General features: G+C 55.8%; 4 protein-coding genes across 4 annotated transcripts; 2 read left to right on the top strand and 2 right to left on the bottom strand.

Moving 5' to 3' along the window:
* Nucleotides 1-1,046: 1,046 nt before the first annotated feature.
* BESB_036140 (uncharacterized protein) lies at nucleotides 1,047-3,136 on the bottom strand (the record flags this gene model as incomplete). The annotated part of the gene is made up of 4 exons (XM_029362200.1): nucleotides 1,047-1,232; nucleotides 1,491-1,700; nucleotides 2,098-2,245; nucleotides 2,964-3,136. The coding sequence occupies 4 exons, from the start codon at nucleotides 3,134-3,136 to the stop codon at nucleotides 1,047-1,049; spliced, it is 717 nt and encodes a 238-aa protein (XP_029221165.1).
* A 1,425-nt stretch (nucleotides 3,137-4,561) lies between these two features.
* On the top strand, nucleotides 4,562-7,208 carry BESB_036150 (uncharacterized protein; the record flags this gene model as incomplete). Its single annotated transcript, XM_029362201.1, has 6 exons — nucleotides 4,562-4,623; nucleotides 5,083-5,183; nucleotides 5,919-6,004; nucleotides 6,218-6,398; nucleotides 6,665-6,763; nucleotides 7,105-7,208. 6 exons carry the CDS (start codon nucleotides 4,562-4,564, stop codon nucleotides 7,206-7,208), a joined length of 633 nt encoding a protein of 210 aa, XP_029221166.1.
* A 1,778-nt stretch (nucleotides 7,209-8,986) lies between these two features.
* Nucleotides 8,987-10,194, top strand: BESB_036160 (uncharacterized protein; the record flags this gene model as incomplete). The annotated part of the gene is made up of 2 exons (XM_029362202.1): nucleotides 8,987-9,168; nucleotides 9,690-10,194. 2 exons carry the CDS (start codon nucleotides 8,987-8,989, stop codon nucleotides 10,192-10,194), a joined length of 687 nt encoding a protein of 228 aa, XP_029221167.1.
* Nucleotides 10,195-12,900: 2,706 nt separating this feature from the next.
* BESB_036170 (putative DNA replication licensing factor Mcm7) lies at nucleotides 12,901-18,673 on the bottom strand (the record flags this gene model as incomplete). Its single annotated transcript, XM_029362203.1, has 13 exons — nucleotides 12,901-13,141; nucleotides 13,617-13,774; nucleotides 14,023-14,155; nucleotides 14,333-14,596; nucleotides 15,073-15,132; nucleotides 15,229-15,362; nucleotides 15,560-16,110; nucleotides 16,413-16,632; nucleotides 16,838-17,018; nucleotides 17,214-17,264; nucleotides 17,484-17,785; nucleotides 17,989-18,048; nucleotides 18,425-18,673. 13 exons carry the CDS (start codon nucleotides 18,671-18,673, stop codon nucleotides 12,901-12,903), a joined length of 2,604 nt encoding a protein of 867 aa, XP_029221168.1.
* Nucleotides 18,674-18,952: the final 279 nt, after the last annotated feature.

Below are 18,952 nucleotides of genomic sequence, written 5' to 3' on the forward strand. Positions count from 1 at the left end.
GACCCATGAGGACTTCCCTGTTGCTCCTACGCAGGCCATGAATCCAGATATTATGCCTAGAGAACGCAGCTGCGGATTCTCGGATCATGCGAAAGGCCAGGATGCGTGCAGAATTATGGTGTCGCAGCCAACACAAGTACTGGCATATATATATATATATATATATATATATGTATATTCGCATATATATATATATATACATGTATATATAGGTGTACAATTGATACGTGTATATAACTGGTTCGGGATGTTGGTTTTGTATGGCTCGTGCAGATGCTCTTTGGGGCCGTACCGTTGCACATGTGCTGCGTCACTACGAGCAGAGGCTGCCGGGTGTTGCTTCGCGTATGAAATGTGAGAACTCTCGGCAGAGCTCCGCAAGGCGATTATCACCCGAGGGACACCTGGGGCTGGCGAGCACTGCCGATGTCCCCTCAGCAGCCCCCGCGGGCGGGAAACATGAAAACCCCGTTTTAGAATAGTCGGTAGGATGAATCGAGGAAAGTAAAGTGAGGAACTAGAGAAAACAAGGGACAGGACGCCACCACCGCAGCACTATCCAGTACGTCTGCAGAATCATCAGAACAGCCTGCGCCTCTCCTGATGTGCCTACGGAGACGACCTTGGGCTGTTCGCGGTGCGGAAGATGACGCGCGGGAGAGGGAGAAATCGAGAAACGCAACAAAAATGAGGACATGATATGGAATCAGAGAAGAGAGCCGGCTGACGTGATGCGTTGTCGCTCGCGTATCTTTTTCTCGTTAGTTCCCTTGACTCCCGCTCGTCTGTTTTCCTCGCAGACGTCCTTCGCATGGGGCGACCCCTGTCTCAGTGTCGGGTGTATGTACACCGCAGACCCCGGTGTACGTCCACCGGCCGTCGGCAGAGGAAGTGAATCGTCGCTTGCGTCATTTCCGCTCTACCCCCCGCCCCCCCCCCCCCCCCCAACCTCCCCCATAGCCTTGGCCGCACACGCATTTCTGGAGTCCCGACGAGGGCATTCACGCACACGCATGCGCGTTGTCGAACCGCGGACTGAAAAGACGCTAGACGATAGTTTTCACTTCAAAGTGAGAGCGGACGGCGTAGATGTGGATCAGCGACAGAACGATCTGCGAACACATCTGAACAAGTTTCCACAGACTCGCGCGGTTCTGCGTCGACGTGCCCAGCTGCTCGTGGATCGCCATGCGCGCGAGCGAGTTCGACTGCTGCTCAAAAAGCCCATTCGCCTGAACGCAAAAAGGGAACCCACAAGCTTCTCGACATTCACACGAGACGCTGCGCTGACACCACGAGCGTTCACTTAAAACGGTCGCTCTCCCCGCCCTCACAGAGCTCCATCGCTTTCCCCCGGCTAGCCGTGCCTCGTTCCAAAGGCGGAGACGCCTCTTCGGCGCGGCTGCTCCACAGGTGATCTTGAAAAACGGGCGCGTGCGCCGCGTTCGCTATCCCAGCCCCCCCCCCCCCCCTCCCTCCGCGTCTCTCACCATTTCGAGGACTTGCTCGGAAAGCGACTTGAGTTCGTCCGTCTGGCTGCTCATCACGAGTTGGTTGACATCAGGAGGCCTCTGCGAACTTCCGGGCGCCGAGGCACCTTCCGACGCAGCGATAGGCGCCACATGGAAGTTCAGCGTCACGGTCTGTGAGTATGAGAGAGCGTTCATCACGCAAATCTGGTAGAAACCCGTCGTCGGGACCTAAAAGAAAAGCAAATATACACAAGTAGGCATATACATACAGAGAGCGAGAAAGGAGAGGGTATCCCGCTTCGCCTCTCAGGTCCCTACAGGGATACATGACTGAGGACGAAAGAAAAAGACACTTGTGCGGTCGACGGAGACTTCATGACACCTGAAGGTCTCGAGCAGCCCCCTTGATCACATGCAGGTCTATCGGGCGAGGAGACTTGAGCAGTGCTTTGACAAGGAAGGACAAACGCGGCGTACGCTTTGGACGCGTACGACCTCTGTCGCGACACACCCTGCGCACGTAGTGCTCGCATGCGCATACGAATATGAAATTCTATACATATATATGGACCGGCGGACCCCCTCTTGGCATTTTGTGAGGAAGCGTCAGCACACATGCGCGTACCAAGACTTTGAAGGGAGCGCTTTCCTTCTTCGAGGTGAAGAGCGTCTTGCTCTGAACCGGCGGCGTGGGCAGTTTCGGGTCCGGTGGAGTGACGGGGCCCGCAACGGTCACGTGGACGCTGTCGTTTCCCAGGAAGGACTCATACCGCCTGAAGAGGCAGCAAGGGAGAGAAAAAACGCAAAGCATGACGCAGGCGCAACAACAAAAGGTGCGGCCGCATCCAACACCACGCACACACATATATAAAGACATTATTCGTATACATGTTAACATATATCAATATAGAGTATATACACTAGCCTGTGTGTGGAGCAGGTGAAGAGTACGTGCCGCATGTTTCTGGCTCTCTTTGAGTCACCCTGTCCAGGCGAAGTCGCAGCCTCTACAACAGCCGCGGCGGCATCGCGGCGTAAGGCCTTTCTCAGCCCCACGCATCACGTCTGCGCCAAGATCCCTTTCCTCCGCCTTCGCAGGCCGGTCATGCAGAGGATTCGGATTCTAATCAACCTCTGGAGAGAGCGCACGCGCGCAGGAGATGCATCGGGTGCCTCGAAGTGCAAGAGAGGGCAACGACGCACAACACAGGGCCGGAAAACACACTCCTGTCAACGAATGCGGAAATTCATGTATACAGGCAGGCGGGCAACCGAGAAGACCAGAAGAGCAGGCCGCCCGCAGAGACGCATTTTTGAGCTCCAGCGGAGCCTGTAGCGAGCTCCACATACATACGTAGATAGATATGCAGAGACACACGTATGCGCACAAGCATACATCTATAGATGTATGTATGAACGTGTATAACATAGGCATGAGTTGAAGTGTCACGCTTCACGCAGCGGAAAGCGAGCTGGCGTGTGTCTTCCTACCCATTGATGCTCATTTTCGGGGTGTTAATAGGGACGAAGAAGCAGTCTCGGTCGGTGGCGGCGACTTCAAATAGTACGGCGTGGGCCGGCAGGAGCGCGGAGAGCACGAGGAGGCCACAGAGCAGCACGTGCGAGGCAGACAAGGCCTCGCCTCTGCGAAGAGAGAGTGCCATGGTTTAGAAAAAAGAAAAGAAACAACTAGGGGCCGGCGGCAGACGAAATCCGCGGACGCTCAAGACGAAGGTGGACGACGCAGATCGCCCGGGGACGAAAACTCGCCCTCTGCGCGGAACGCGCGGAAGCCAAGAGACCCAAGCGCGAGAAGACGCGCGAACTGCCGCACAGGCTCCCCTGAGAGAGAGAAATGAAGAAAGAAAAACAGACACAGGGGAAAAAGGAGAAAAAACGTGGCTGGCGGGTGCAGTGCACGCCTGTCTCAGAAGCGAGCGGAAAAGACGAGCGCGCGAAAGCAGACACACCGATGAAAACGAAACAAAGTCTAGAGACGAAGAAATAAGGAGAGATAGGGAACAAAAAGGCACGAGAAGACAAGTGAGATCGAGTCACGAAGAGAACGCTCGACAAACAGAAAGTCAGGATGCGCAAAAATGCCGACACCTCCTGAAGTGCGGTTTCTTCGGTGTCTCCCTAAACTACGGAACTCCCTACCGCGTATCGCCCCTGATGAAGAAGCGTAGCATCGTTTGAGTTTTCTCTCCCTGCTCGAGTCTCTCTACACACTCAGAAGAGCGGCGGCTTGTCACCGTTCTGTCGATAATTGCTGCCACTGGCATAGGAAAGCATCGGACTATACAAACCGCCTCCCGTAGACCCACGTGCATGCCGCACGCCGCCGTAGTGAGCGTCGTGCTGAGTCTCCATTTGAGCCCGCTGTAGGGATGCTGTTGATAACTTCATGAACAAGGCTATTCAAAATAGGGTCTAGAAGGTTTGGAGCTCATTTTCGATTCCGCTCGTGTGTCTTCTCCTGTGCAACGGCGTAGTCCAGTGTACATACACCTCGCGCGCCCTCCGCTCCCCACACAAGAACCGAGTCCTAGATATAGACGTCTCGAGGCCACTGGGAAGCTAGCTGGTCGTTCTGTGATTTTCAAGCCATTCGGGCTGGTGCTGACTGCGCAGTGCTCTCACTTTCTCCTCCTTCTTCGAGTTGTTTCCTCGTTTTGCCGAGGCCCTCGTGGCTGCCCGCTCCGCTTCGCTGGATGCCCGAACAAGTCTACATACACCGTGACCGTACCTCCTTTCGCAAGTAGAGCCCACCGCGCCATAGGCTCACATCTCTTTCCGTCTGTTTCTCTCAAGGGATGATTAAGAGGATGTCTGTGCTTGCGCCTTGTACTCTTTGAAGCCACGCAAGCAACGGGGTAACGACGAAGCACACCTGTCTTCAGGTTGTGTATGACTGGAAGGTCTCTGTCGCGTTTACAGTATAGAGAACGGCCTCGAGTGCGAAAGGGAAGAGGCAAGCGGAAGCCAGAAGAAACTCTCGGCGCGCATACCTTCTGGAGAGCACCGGCCTCAGAGGTACATCGTCCGCCGCCGTCCCCTCCGTTTGCGGTCGCTCTCAACCAGACAAAATGATCGCTCAAGATAAAGACGAAGTCTTCAAGCGCGCCGTCTCCGCCGTCCTGTCCCAATGGTGAGGCGCGAAGACGGCCAGCAGAGTCTTTTCTGTACTCTCGCTGGCAGTTTCCGGTTGTTCAAGGGGTCGCTCTCACTGAGACTCCACTCCTCGTTTCCTATTGTAAATTCTTCTTGAACTGTACGATAGCGAAAAGCCTTCTGCCTCTTTCGGCGCCTGAGGAGCAACCCCTTGTTCACGCCTTGGCGCGCAAGAGTTCAAACCCTTGTGGATATCTGGCAGGTGTAACTGACTGGGTTGGCAGTTTTCAACAAATCTCGCTGATGGGCTCTTGTCTCATGTTGATTGATCTTTTCCTCTCCCTTCTGTCTGTTCCCGTCTCTTCTCTGTGCTGCGTTGCATCTTCGGCCAACGGACAGGCGTGCTCCCAATCACTTGATGGAGTCTACGGTCTCGCTTGCGTGCGTTCCTCTCGCCTCTCTGCGTGCCTCTCTCCCCGTTTCTTCGGTCTCGCAGGACACTTTTGAATCTGGCAGTTGAGCATGGCTGGGGCGGCCGCGGCCCGCAGCGGCGCCGGCAGGAGCTCTACGAGTGGCTCCTAAATACCTTCGCCATGGGTGAGTGGTGTCTCGCCGGTCGCAACTCTGAAGTTCATAGGACGCGCGTCAGCTTCGTGAACTCAGGCCTTTTTCGTCTCGCCGTATGCAGACAGTCCCCTGAGGAACCCCGGGGGAGTGCCTCCGCCGACTGTCCAAACCGGGACGCCGCGAGTGAATCCCGAACTCTATCCACAGCAGCTGTCATCTTAGCTGTGCTTCACTAGTGCTTAAATCTTATAGTGGTCGTAGGGTGCGCCAGGGGTAACATGTCAGACAATACTGGGTCTCCGTACAACGCAGGCGTAAAGCTCATAAAGATCATACGTAATCATCTATCAATACGATCATAATAGAGAAGTGACCCTGTCTCGTGGCTCTCGTCGCCCGTGGCTTTGCGAGCAGCGTGCGGCGGCTCATGACAGAGCCTTGTGCGGAACTCGCTTTAGAGGCCAACCCGAGAGCGGCCTCGTGCACATCAGCATAAAGCAGGACTTTACGTACCCGTCCGCGGCAAAGATAGTCTCGTTTCCGCCATAGAGGCGCGCTCATGGATGTATGGCGGCGTGCGCAGACGCAGGTGCATCTACGTCGAGTATCCCGTGGGCATACGAAGCATGTTGGCATGTGCGTGTGTAGTTGAGGCTGTCTGGGCTTTCCCAGAGAGCTCCCCTTCCGGAGGCCTGCAGGGGTTTAGGAAGCTCCGGCCCCGATCCACGTGAGCCCCCTGGTTTCTGTGTTCCCTCCTGTCTCGAGGCCGGGTCAACGTGACGTGGCTCGCGGGCGAGCTGAGTGTGCGGCTTGAGGACATGTTCCACGTTATCGCCGAAGACGAGTCCGATGTAAGCATCGCGGCAGAAAGCTGAGAAAAGTGCGTTTTTTTTTGGCGACCTGCTCGGTGTACTCGGAGATGGGCCTTTCCTTCGGAAAGTTGAAACCCTAGCAGCGTAAACATGTGCAGCTATTGAGCGTTTGCACCTCCAACCAGAGGTACGCGTAGGCGCTTATCGGCGATGAGGTTTGGTGGCGGCGTTCTGTGCCGGTGCGTCGCGCAGGTTGAAGTGTCTCAGCTCCTCGTCGCGCTCTACGAAGGCACGCAGAAGGGAGACTTCTCCCTCGCGACGAAGGTCATTGAGCAGACAAACAGCTCCTCCACGGCAGCGTCGGTCAACGCCACCCGCGCGCAGAGGTCAGGAGGTGGTGGCGACGCCGGCGAAGCTTCAAGTAGGCACAGCTGCTGCGGTTTGTTAGCCGTGCAGAAAGGCGCGTCTGTGTCAGGAGGTCTCACTCGCCAATGCGCCGTAATCATCAGTATAGCGAGCTTGCGTGTCTATACCACAACCTAGGTCGGGGCTGAGCAGACACCTATGTTTGCAGCTGCAAGAAAGTGCAGGACGAGCTCAAGGGTTTCCCGCTGCAGGCGGGGAGCTGTGTCTCCCGTCTAGCCCATCCTCTTCCAAAAACGGGTTCTTGGGTGTTTAGTTTGTGTGCTCCTTTCGCAGGCGATGCGTCCGACGACGACGATTGCACCATAGAGGACGATATTGCGGGCCTCATGGCGAACACGAGCATGGACGCTGCCGACGAAGAGGGGCCCCCGGGTGCTGCAGAGTCCCGAATCGCGTGAAAACTTGCAGATATAAATAGATAGACAGACAAAGAGACACAGATAGATATAGTTATATAGATAGGTAGATATAGACTGATCGGCAGATAGACAGGTAGGTACATATGTTTCGAGATGCGGATGTAACCCCGTCCCGCCATGTAACGGCGCTGGGGGATGTTGAGCTGGGTTGAGCGGCATCTGTGGGCTCACGTCCTGCCAGTAATGGCCTCTGTGCCCGCGTGTGTAAAACACGAGGTGCCGCCCTTTTCTGCGGTTTACGCACGGACGCGTGTGCGTCACGGTCCCCGTTTCTTCCCTCTGTTCCCTCTGCAGCGTCAAGAACGCGGTCAAAAACTGGGGGCCGAGCTACAGGTCTAGAAGTTGGCGAAGACGGCTGGGTGCAGGTTGCCCGCGGCAGCCGTCGGCCCCCAGGCTGAAACGTTTTTTTGTTTTCGCTCTAGTCCGCAACGCATGCGAGTGGAGAGCCGGTAGAGGTGCGGGCGGAGCTGTGGACCGCCCCGAGCCGTTGCCCTCGACGCATTTCGTAGTTAAAAGTTAGGTTTCAGGGTTTCGTGGAGACTTGAAAGGGAAAAAGAGGGTCAAGTTTCTTTTGCCCAAGCCGACGGCCGCACAGTTTCAGGCCCTGCAGGGATGCCGCGGCACGACGGGGGAGGTTATCCACCAGCTGGACGGTTTTTGTTTAAGCTAGAAATGAGTGATTCCGAGGCCCCGCGTGGACGTATACGAGTGGAGCTGCGCGAGCCGTGCGGATGCCTCGTAGAAGTGCGCAGCACAGCCAGACTAGAAGAGATTGGAATCTGGTTTACCACAGCCACGCTGCGGCTCCGCATTAGGGGGTATTCCTTCCTGCCAGAGGACACCGCTACGCAAAGCGGAATATGATTGTTGGAAACCGCAACTGAAGCAGAACGAAGTGGAACAGTTCTGAAACTGGCTTTGACTCCATGTAGCCAACTGAGAACAATGCAAATCGCAACTCCGTTTGCAATATGAAGTGAAACGCAGACTCTTTGCTTTTCCAGTCGATTTCCGTGTAGAACGGACAACGCGCCGCCCCACACTGGGTGAACGTGTCTCCCCGCTTAATTTGGGGGGGCAGTTTCGTGCGTTTCGCTGCCGCTTACATTCTAAAGACGTGGGTCGTTTCGTTAAATCGAATGCGTTTCCGCAGTGCTGATCTACGGTTTCGAATTCTGCTCGCCGTCGAGGCGGCAACGGCCAAGGAACAACGGAGGATCGGGCTTGTCTGCCGCCCTCCTCGTGACTCGCGAATACGCACGGCACTGCCCGCATTCCTCGGACAGCTGGATTACACACGGGATCAGCTGATTCGCTGTTCGAGAGTTTCACTGCCGCGCTCAGGTTGACTTCCTCTCGTACGCTGAAATCCGGGGGAACGGCACTTCCCGCGGGCCTTCATCGCACTGAAGCGCTCCACGGGGCACTAGGGAACGTGGAGCCATAGCGTTTCTTGCGAGCTCGGCAGGCGAGTCTCCATTCTCAGACATGGCTGCCTCCAGGGGCGTATCCTCTGCAGAAGGCGCGTAGGAGTATCAGTTCATCGAGACGTGGCAGACACTGGAAGACCCCGAAGGTCGGTATGTGTGCGCGTGGAGAGTACAGGCCGCCACTCTTGCTTCCCTGTGTGGCGTTACGTTGTCTGCTGCTTCACGGCACGCAAGGCACGTTCTTCTGAGTGATAGACGGTAGTACGGGGCGTGTGAGAAATTGCAGCAGACGGATGCACCGACATACCGACTTGAGTGTTTGTCAGATCAACGAACAAGGAAAACTGCGTCAAGGAGACGCGTGTACGGACCCCCGCCGCAACCCCCCCGTCCCTACTGCGCGCGCGTCGCTTTGGATCGTACAGTGACAATTCTGTAGCTGGTCTTCTCAAAGTCCGGCCGGTGGTGTTGCCAACATATTGCGGAGGAATGTTGAGTCTACTGGGAAAAGCGAATCTATGCATGCGATGCGAGATTCAGGGAGAGCACCTTTTTTCTGTCTTTGGAGGACTCTTCCTCTGGTTAATGCGAACCGAATCTCCGCGAGGACGTATTGGAGGCGCATCCCTGTGAAGCAGTGCGTGGAGTACCGTAGGATTGAGGATGGTCAAGAGGCGTTAACCTTCTTGGCTGGTCATTGGTAGTCATGGGAGTTACCCTGAGCTTTCGATCTGGCACGGGGCGTGATGAAGAGCCACGACATGTCGGCGGCTCAGGAGTACGGCGGAATGCAGGTGAAGTCCTACGGTATTTCATCTGAAGAAGAGGATGCAAACGATATCCCCACGGATGAGTTGACAAACAGGGGCCCGTTCTCGTCTTTGCAACAGCGGCGCTGGAGAAGAAATCGCGGTTCGACCCTACATGAGTGAGTGCGGGCGGCGGTTCACAGGCACTGCTGCTTGCTTCACGCGGGAGAGTCTCCCAAGTGGTGAACTGCTTCACACATGTTTCTCAGTTTTGTCAACAGGAGGGGCACATCTTGCATCCATTGGCTCAAGTTGTTACCTCCGCATTTCTTTTTTCGTGAAATGGCATTGTACGGATTCGACTACGCGGAAGTGGTCTCCGCGAGTGGGAGGACGGAAGAGTCCGAAGATGAAGCATGCCGAAGGAGCTAAAGAAAGAGGGGATAGGTATTTGCTAGCTGCAGTGGAGAACAGGTCAGTTAGACAGCGAACCAAAAGCGCTGCGTATCGTTTTCCCGCGGAGTGAGAAGGGGGCGAGCCGGTCTCGTTCAAGGTCTCATCATCACATTTGCTCGCGGTGCCGCACTTCTGGCTTAACACGGCGTGTGTAGGTGACTCCTCTGTTGCCTCTGTCATCACCGGAGAGTGTAAATGGCACACATGTTTAGCTGCAGAGACTGCTGTTTTGCGGATCATGCAGCCCGTGGCAGGAGGCGCATCTGCATCGGGAGCGCCAGCGTTTGAAGAATTTAAAAAAAACGGTGTCCGTATTGGGACTGCTGGCAGGCGTGACGCTCGGCAGTTGGTTCGTGCTTCGCTATTTCACGCCCAAGTCGAAGCGGCCCCAACGTGTCGACATCGGCTTCGAAGGTGCCGGGATGTACCCCAGCATCATCCCAGCCGATATGGAAGAAGACGAGTTCGGCGACTACTTTTTTGAACCGGCGGACCGGGCAACATTCGACTCTCTCGTTGGAGACCAGCCCTCTTCTCCCGCTCCACTGCGTCGAGCATTCAGCGAACCTGCGGACATCGATGCATTCATGAATAAGGTATACGGGCCGCTGCCTGAGAACGTCAAAGCATCTGTCGCTCAAGCTGCCGCAAGAGTGGGCGCTGGTGGACTCAGTGGCCTCTTCAGTAGTGAGTTCAGCTCGGTTGCGGAAGGCTCGCAAGGGGGTGACTCCGGCAATGCCAGTAGCTAGCACGCCGTCGACTTCTACGACGGCATCCAGTGAGTATCGTGTGCGTACCAGGTGGCCTCTTGACGCCTTCGTGCGTCGAGCCTTTTCCACTGGTTCAGTGCAACGATAGAGTCTAGCTGCTGAAGGAAGCCCAGTGGTTTTTTGCCGTTCGCATCATGAGTGCATCAGCATTTGCGCGACGCAGAGGGTATGAATTGCGTGCGGTGACGCATTTATCAACTGCTGTTTCTTCCAAGTCAACACCCCCTCGTGATAGGACGAGTTGGAGGGAGGGTTGGCGAAAAACGCATCAGCATGCCATTGTAATTGACACGTTTCCCGCATGGAGCATGGAAATCTCCCAGGGTCGTGTCTTCTCGAATGGGCAGTGACGACCCGGAGTCGTGCGTGATTGTAAGGATTCAAGCCTTTTGCAGCTGAGTGGGGAGTGTATTCTGGTTGCAAGGAGGGATTTAAATCAGGATAGGCGGGCACACTGCGTATTCGTGAGACGTGCAGGTTTTCGAGTTGGCTGGCAAAGCCATGGGTAGGCAACCACACAAAAACGGGCGGTTCAGCTCGTCTTGCGTTGTACCCTTCGTTCCATTTTCGTAGCTTGAAGAACGACCGACGACTGGAAAACAACAGACCCTGCTGTGATTATGAAGAGGTCCTGTATGGCTCCTTACAGCGCTGGGGTCGAGTGCGTGGCGCGCTTCCTTGCTGCGGCTGTTTATAGTCGAGAGTGTTTACACACGGCGCCAGAGTCAGTTGTTTTATGCCGGAATTAGGCTTCACGCTGTGTATTCCGCAGTTATGCAAGCCGCCACGTAAATTGTGTGGCGCTGGCGTACCTCATTCACGTAGCTAGCGAGCAGTTTCGTGAAAGTCAAGGTGTGGTTGCAGGCCAGTTCGTTCAGTTATACACACGACGCGATTCAGCGACAGTCAGGCGCGTGAGATCTGTATACACACAATAGTTTGTTCGGCGCGCACTGACTTCGGGTACAGCCTCCGTTTTTTTTGTAAACCGTCAAACGCAAGCCTAGCAGAGTCAAGGAAACTTTATTGAGCTGATGAATGTAGTAGTACTCACACAGAGTGAAAGATACAGCCGAGTCTACGATGTCTAGCGTTCCCCCCTCCCCGCCAGCCTACGGCGAGCATGAATCTTCAGTTGCTATCGTCACTTCTCTAGTTAAAACGTTTTTCCAACTGTGTAGTGGTCTGGGCTGCGCGCCTTCGACTCGCTGGACTGAACAGTTGAACTTTTTTAAAATGGACACTGTCAGTAGTTCGATGCCTCTCCGCATGGCTGGACGCACCATGCGGCCACCTGACGCGAGTTTCTGTGAGCGTGTCAGCACTATGACGCAAAAAAAAGGCTGTGTGACTCTCGGAAGCAAAGAGCGTGGAAAGCTGTGTTTCGGCGCCTGCAGTTTCACAGGCAACACCTGCTACCGAAAGCGAAAGGAACGCGGGATCCTCTCTAGATTTTACGTGACTGGAGACATAGTAAGGGGCGGCCCGGTGACAGTGAATGCGTGTCACAGGCGATATGCATGCGACGTGAGGGTGGGCCTTAGGGTCGAGGGGGAAATGTATGTCGAAAGCGTTTCGTTTCAAGCGGGAGCGTGCTAGTAGCGTGTGCAAAAGCGGAGAATGTAGCAAAGTGAAATTGTGTATCGTCGAGTGAAGCGCACCCATTCGTGCGCCGGTATCGTCGCTGATGATGAGCGGCGACACCCCAGCCGCGCCACCCGCGAGGCTTCGTGGCTAAGAAAACAGCTGGCTCAGTTGTTTCAGAGCTCGAGCACGAAACACTCCATTGCGAAAGATAACAAACATTGACAACTAGACACACGTCCGTGCGCACGTGTGCTGTGTAAAGACTTTTTTCCCGCCTCTGCGACGCGCGGCGCAACTCTCGCGGGCCGCAGCGAAAACGCGAAGAACACGAGTGTGGCAATTAGCCCCGCGTCCCCCCGTGAACAAGCACCTTCTCCCCGTTCTCGTGCCCTTTCCCAGCCTCAAATCTCACACAGTATGTATGCGAAGCGACGAGACAATATGTAGGCGACTGACTTCTTGAGAATTGGGCACAACAAAATACATGCGCATCGACTCAGATCCGTTCCTGCAGAAGATGACGCGATAGCGCGAAAACACAGACGCGGTCTCGGTATCTTCCGGCGTGGGGTGCGGCAAAGTTAAACAGGAGCCGCGTGCAATAAGGAAGTCGAGATGTTTTCAGTGAGAGCTTGAAAAGACTGTCTAAAATGCTCCATCCTTTTTCCCTCTTGTACCCGTATCACCCAGAAACTCGCATTTCGGGTCTACCCTCTCGGTCACAACAGGCGAAAAATTGAAACCCCCCTCCTGTCGCCCTCCCGCGTTCCCTCCTCGACAGGCGGTTTGGCGATCTCTGACTGCCACGCACACAACCTCAAAGCTGCCCCCCCCCCCCCCCCCCCTCATGGTAAACGCACACAAGCGTTCATACACGGACACAAAAATCTGTCAGCGTCATCTCGCGACACCTTCCTGGCCTCTTCGTCCACTCTCAACAACGCCGACCGCGCCGCCTTCTCATCGCGAAGGCCCTGTGCGCCACGAGGCCCTCTCTGGAGAGCTGACTGAGTTCCTCCCTCTCCCGAGTTCAGAATTGCAGTTCCTCGGCACACACGAGTGTCCAGGCCGGTCATTTGCCTACAGAGTTTTGTGTCTTCACGCCATCATCTCGTCGTCGTCTTCATCCGAGTTCTCGCTTCCCGCCTCCTCCACGAAGGCCACCTTGGTCTTGGTGCGATCGAAGGTGATGAGTGTCAACTCCTCGTACTGGCGCAGCGCAGACTCGAGCTGCTCATTCGCCAGGCCCGCCGCGGTGGCTTGCTGCTGGAGCGCCGAGAGCTTCATCCAGCCATCCCACTTCGCTCCCTTCTTCTGCTGCGTGCGCGTCCTCAGGTTCCTGGAAAAACGAAAACGACTCACGTCCGCAGTCTGCCCGCCAACCCAAGAACGAGCACGTACCGAAAGCCACTCGCTGCGTATTGAGCCCTTCTCCTCCCCCCTTCCCCCCCCCCCCCCCCCCCCCCCCCCCCCCCGCCACGCTGCTGTTTCTCCCTCGACACACAAACGAGGCGAACACCGCCGCGGTGGCTGCTTAGAGCGAAACGCGGTCGGCGCCAAACCAAAATACTCTTGCATGCGGCCTACGCTGCTGTGCACGCTGACGCAGGCGAGAAACAATGGACACGCATCCCTCGGGATATCTGCTTTGAAGCGCAGGTTGCCGTTTCCTGGGAGAATCCGAGGAGAGCCACATACACCGGCCTGCACGTGGTCGCTTCCATATCCACCGATTTGTGCCGCAGAGGCGAGGCCGGCACACAAGTCTACGCGTCAGTTACGGAGCACACCTTTGCTGTTTTATTTGGCCTTACTTGAGGAGTTCGAAGGCGAGAGAAGCGCGATCTTGCTTCTTTCTTCGCCGTCCTTCTTCGGCGATGCGCACACTCTCCTTTGAAGCCTCCATCAGCCGCAGCGCCTCTTCAAAGTCCGGCGCCTCGACCCACTCGCTAAACCGCAGGCACGCGAGCGCCTGAAAAAAACGCATGTGCACAACACCTCAAACGAGTACGGTAACCGACTTAGAAGCGACGCATGCAGACACATCTCTGCACATACACCAGCCAAAACAAAGCGTCTCAGCGGCGAAAAGGCTTGACCCCCCCCCCTTCCCCCCTGCCCCAGCGGCTACACATGCATGTGGATAAAAAACGTATACATGTATTAGCGCACGACGCGTAACTCAAAGCCCCTTCGAATGCAGTTTCTTTTGAGCCGAACCTGAGCGAGCCGCAAGATGCCAAGGAGTGCGCGGGGGGTTGTGTAGGACGGCAGAATGCCTGAAAGCCTTTCCTGCTGCTGCTCGTCGTACCGCGTGTTCGCGTACCAGTCCGCGATCTGCGGAATCAGCGACCTGTAAAAGAGAAAGGACCGAAATACAGCGTGAAGACACGTGCGTGCGCCAACGGAGTGTCCTGTCCACCCGCCTCTCTTCCGCGGGCGCGACCCGACCGTCTCTCCAGGTCTCTCGGTGCGAGGGCATGCACACTTTTTCCGCGGCGTCGCGCAGTCTCGTGTCGCGTTGCCTCACTCTTCGAGCACAGGCTTGCACTTTTTCGCTTCCTCGATGAAGGCGCGGAGAACTTTCTTCTCGACCAGCGAGTTCGCGGACTCGGCACCGTCGCTTCTCTTGCCCTTCTTCTTGCTCTTAGCCGGCGTCTTCGCCTTCTCCTCGCGCTCCTTGCTGGCCGCCTCGCCAGACTGGCAAGATCGGTATATGCCCAAAATATGTGCAGCCATGAGCGTGTCGCGCTCGCGGTCGGCCTGATCCAGCAGCAAAAACTGCAGATCAAACCTGAAAAAAGCGGAATCGGCACATCCACAAAGCGAATATATATACATGTATGCATATACATAGATACGTACACCGCTCCGCCGCAGACGCATCACAAATACACAGGAAAACAAGACATAACGAGACGTGACGACCAGAAAGCGCTAATGTAAATAGGAATACACCAGCAACCCATGGATAGCTTGCTCTCGCGGCTTCGCCTCGAAGCGACGAGCGGGAATCAAGGTGTTTTTCTAAACATAAAAACGCTTGGTATTTTCTTAAAAAAAACAGGAACAGTTTACTGGATCAATATTGACAGTGAAATGTACGAAAAGATTACAGAAAATGTATTAAATACATGTTTATTATATCGAGAAGCTAAAACTACACACAAGCCTTCTGAACTTGAAATGTACTCGAGTTTTGGTCATGTTTGAACGTGAAAGCTGAATTCTTCTGGAAAATGGATTTGTCGCGCGTTGCGTTGAACGTACCGAGAGAGCAGCGCAGCTGGAAGGTTCATGTTCACCATCATGGGCTTTCTCACGTCGTATCTGAAAACGAAAGCAAAAATACCACGCGAATCGTGCACTTCCTTCCAAGTCGCGCGCGAGCTCCCCTTTGCGAACCGCTGACATAAAACTGCTTACCTTCCATCCTTCGGATTCGCCGCCGCGAGCACAGCGGTGCGCGCCGGCAGGCAGCTGCAGTGCCCAGCCTTGGCGATGGAGACCGACTGCTGCTCCATGACCTCGTAAATCGCCGACCGGTCGAAATCGTCCATCTGCGTGACCAGAAAGCGAGCGCATGCAACGGATTAGCCACACCGGACGCGCGCGCCTCAGGCGGCGGAGTGCCCGCCCCTCCGTATCCCCCCCACCCCCCCCGCAGCTGCTGCCGAGCGAAGCCTGGCGGATGCAGAGGGCCTTCCTCTCTCCCTGCATTAGTGTGCGTCTTTTTTCTCTCCCCCTCTCTCTTTACCTTGTCAAATTCATCAATGCAGCAGATGCCTCTGTCGGCAAGGACGAGGGCGCCGCCCTCGAGGGTGGTTTCCATGGTGGCGGGGTCCTTGATGACGGCGGCGGTCAGGCCGCTGCTGCTGCTGCCTTTCCCAGTCGTGTAGATGGAGCGCGGCGCAATGGTGCAGATTTGCTTCATGAGCTGACTCTTCGCCACACCGGGGTCGCCCATGAGCAGCACGTGGATGTCGCCGCGAATCATGCCGCCGTCCTCCTTCACGACGGTCTTGCCGCCAATCAGCTGCAGCAGCAGCGCCTTCTTCACGTCCTCCATGCCGTAGACCCCCGGAGCGATGCTGCGCGCGAGTAAATCGTACAAACCGGTCGTCTGCCGCAGCTTCTCAACCTGCGCGCTGACATACGCACTCTCGCGTCGGTCGAGGTGCGTCTGCTGCTTCTGCTGCTGAATAAAGGCGACCTCAAACACCTTCTCTTGAATCAGCCCCGACCGCAGCGCCGCGAATCCCATCTTGCGCACCGGCTTCAAAATACCGCCCAGCGTGACCGTCATGCCTGAGCAACAGCGCACGCGCGCAGCGACGCACACAGCCACATTCACTCACACGCAGAGATCTTCTCACTCACGCGCATGCAGACATACCCCCCCCCTTCTCAGTCCTGTCCCTCCATCCGCCCCCCCAAAGTCCGAACACGCGTTCCGGAGGGGCTTGAGGCCTGAGGCGCGCGCCGCTCTCTGGACTTCAGCGACACAGTCACAGTTTCATACACACACACACATCTACACACATACCCAGTTGCCACAGACACGCATGTGGCTGCATGCAGCGAGGCCGAGGAGGCGATGCGCTGCCTACCAGGTTGGAGGATGTTGGTCACGGCGTGCCCGATGAGGTGACAGTTGAGCGTGCGCGGGACGTCAGCCTCGGGGATCTGCGAGGTCGGCTCCTGCACCTTCACTTCTTGGAAAGGCAGAAAAAAACTAAGCTTCGGGTGGAGATGCAACGTGCACTCGCGGTTGCGGCTGTTTTTGCACAGCGGACAAGTCACCAGCGGCATGAAGGCGCTCGCCTCAACCTGCGCACAAAAGGAGAAGGGAGAGAAAGGAGACACCGGATCGCATGCACGGACGCGCTAGCAGAGCTCGAGATCGGGCGCCTTAACCCAGAGGCGGAGACGCGCGCGACAATAAAAAACGATGCATGCAGTCTACGCGTGCGCGCTGCGGCGCACTGGACGGCGTCCCGCGAATCGGTCGCGCGGGAGAATCGAGTTCACTTACGGGTTGGAAGACTTTCTCGTGGCACTCTTCGCACTCGTACGCCGCGACGAGGAGCTTCGGCTTGACTTGCTGGACGCGCAGAACTTCACAGGTGAAGAAGGAGTACTTTCCCATGCTGCTCGCGTCAACGCTGCGGAAGAGCCGACAGCCTTCGCGCGCAGGCGGGTACACACAGATGCGGCTGAAAAAGCGAAAAGATCGAAAAAAAAACGCAAAAACCATTAAGGCGGAAAACGCCCGGGCGGAAGCTGACAGAACGGGCGCTTGAGTCCGAGGCTCGAACCGTACACGAAGTCCACAGAGCTGGATCCGTGTACCCTAATCAACAATCAAATTTGCAAAAAAAAAAGTCTGGCTGTGCAAGGGAGAGACTTACAAGCCGCATCGGAGGAAGGCTGGAACTTTCCGCGCCGCCATGTCACGTTCCCTGAAAAAAAATCGGCAGAAAAATTCGTCGACTTCTCTGACTGTCCCTGCGCAGCGTGGACTAGCAGAACTCGCCGGCCGGGATCGGCAGAAAAATTCGTCCACTTCTCTGACTGTCCCTGCACAGCGTGGACTAGCAGAACTCGCCGGCCCCCCCAAGAGTAAATTCATAAACATAAATATATATAAGCAGTTTCTGCAGAGAAATTGGTTGTCGCACCTGATTTTTCTCCAGGGGTCCCTCTTGCGCATGCGGTTTTTGAGTTGGTTCGTCCAGGCTTCGCTGTCGCCCTTGAGGAAGTGCGCCTCCTCTTCGCCGTCTTCTTCCTCGACCTGTTCAGTCTCAAACAGGTCGGGCTCCTGCGTGAGAACGGCGTCTGCGGCTTGGTAGAGGAGCTCGATGTAGCGATTCGTGTTAGTGAGCAGCGCCTCGTACACCGTCAAACTCGGATTCTTGTCCTTGCCACTGAACTCGTCGCCTTCGCCAAGCGCGGCGTCCTCCGGCTGCTGCGTCGTGAAAAACTAGGAAAAAAAGCCAAAAACGAGACAGAAACGAGCCGGTAAGCTCTAGAGGAGAAGAAAGAACTCCACAGCGAAGCAAAGTCGAAGAACTACTCGCAGCGAGGTGCGCGTTCCCAGTGCATCAGCGAAAGTGAACCCGTCCCCATTTGATGAATTCTCCATTTGAGCACTGCTCATCCGCTTCGCCGCCTCTTCTTTTTCACCTCGCGAACGTCGTCCAAATAGACGGGCAGGTCGTCGCGGCGCTCATCGTGAACAGCTTGCTGAAAAAAGAGACAAGCAAAAGACCGTTGCCGCGATGTCCCCCTCTGCCCCCCGCAGCGCAAAGACAGGGAAGTGGACAGAAGAGGAGCCAAAGAAGACACGTGACCAGGTTGCGGCACAGTTGACGAGGCACCTGCGGAGGAGTCACAAGCCTCCTGCTCCCCCCACGTAGCGCCTTGCTTGCGCCTCTGACGGAGCTGCAGACGCCCTTCTTCAGTAGAATCGGAAAAAGACGCGAAAACGACTCACGAATGCCAACACAGAAAGGGTTTACGGCACTCGCCCCCCGTGTATACACAGGTACATATATATATGGATATCCGCTGTTTTGTCTGGCTGCTTCGACTCTGCGCTTGCGCAGACTTTGCTTCTCACGAGCAGGTTTCGGTATTTGTAGTCGCCGTGCGTGGAGTTGACGTTATCCCTGTTCTTTCCTTGCGAGGCAAACTCGTCCACAAAGTGGAGGAAGAAGTTCTTCAGGAGCGCCACATGTCTGTCGTACTGCTCAACTTCATGCGTCGCCTTCTGTTGAAGCGCGGCTTCGTCAGCTCGCAGGAACGCAAGGTGCTGCTGCTGTTGCTGCAGAGTTGTGAATGAGAAAGAAGGCGCGATCTCCTGAGCCATTTTGGCGCTTCGAGCAATACCAAAGACGAAATAGAGTGGAAGACGCGAGTGCTGTCGCGGGGGGGTGGAGTCTAGTCTGCCGACCGGCACAGCTGCGTTCTCCGCTAGGAGCGGTCCGCGAGATTTCAGAGGAGCCGCCGCCGGAGGGAAGAGTTGAAGGAAAAACAAAGGCGAAGGACGAAACAGTTGGAAAACCCAGACGGGCGGTGACGAGACGTTGGACGGGTTTGAAAAAAAGACCCAGATGAACAAGACTCTGCACAGTTACGTGACAAGAAG

Source organism: Besnoitia besnoiti, chromosome II, assembly GCF_002563875.1.
Source record: "Besnoitia besnoiti strain Bb-Ger1 chromosome II, whole genome shotgun sequence".
Taxonomy (NCBI): domain Eukaryota; phylum Apicomplexa; class Conoidasida; order Eucoccidiorida; family Sarcocystidae; genus Besnoitia; species Besnoitia besnoiti.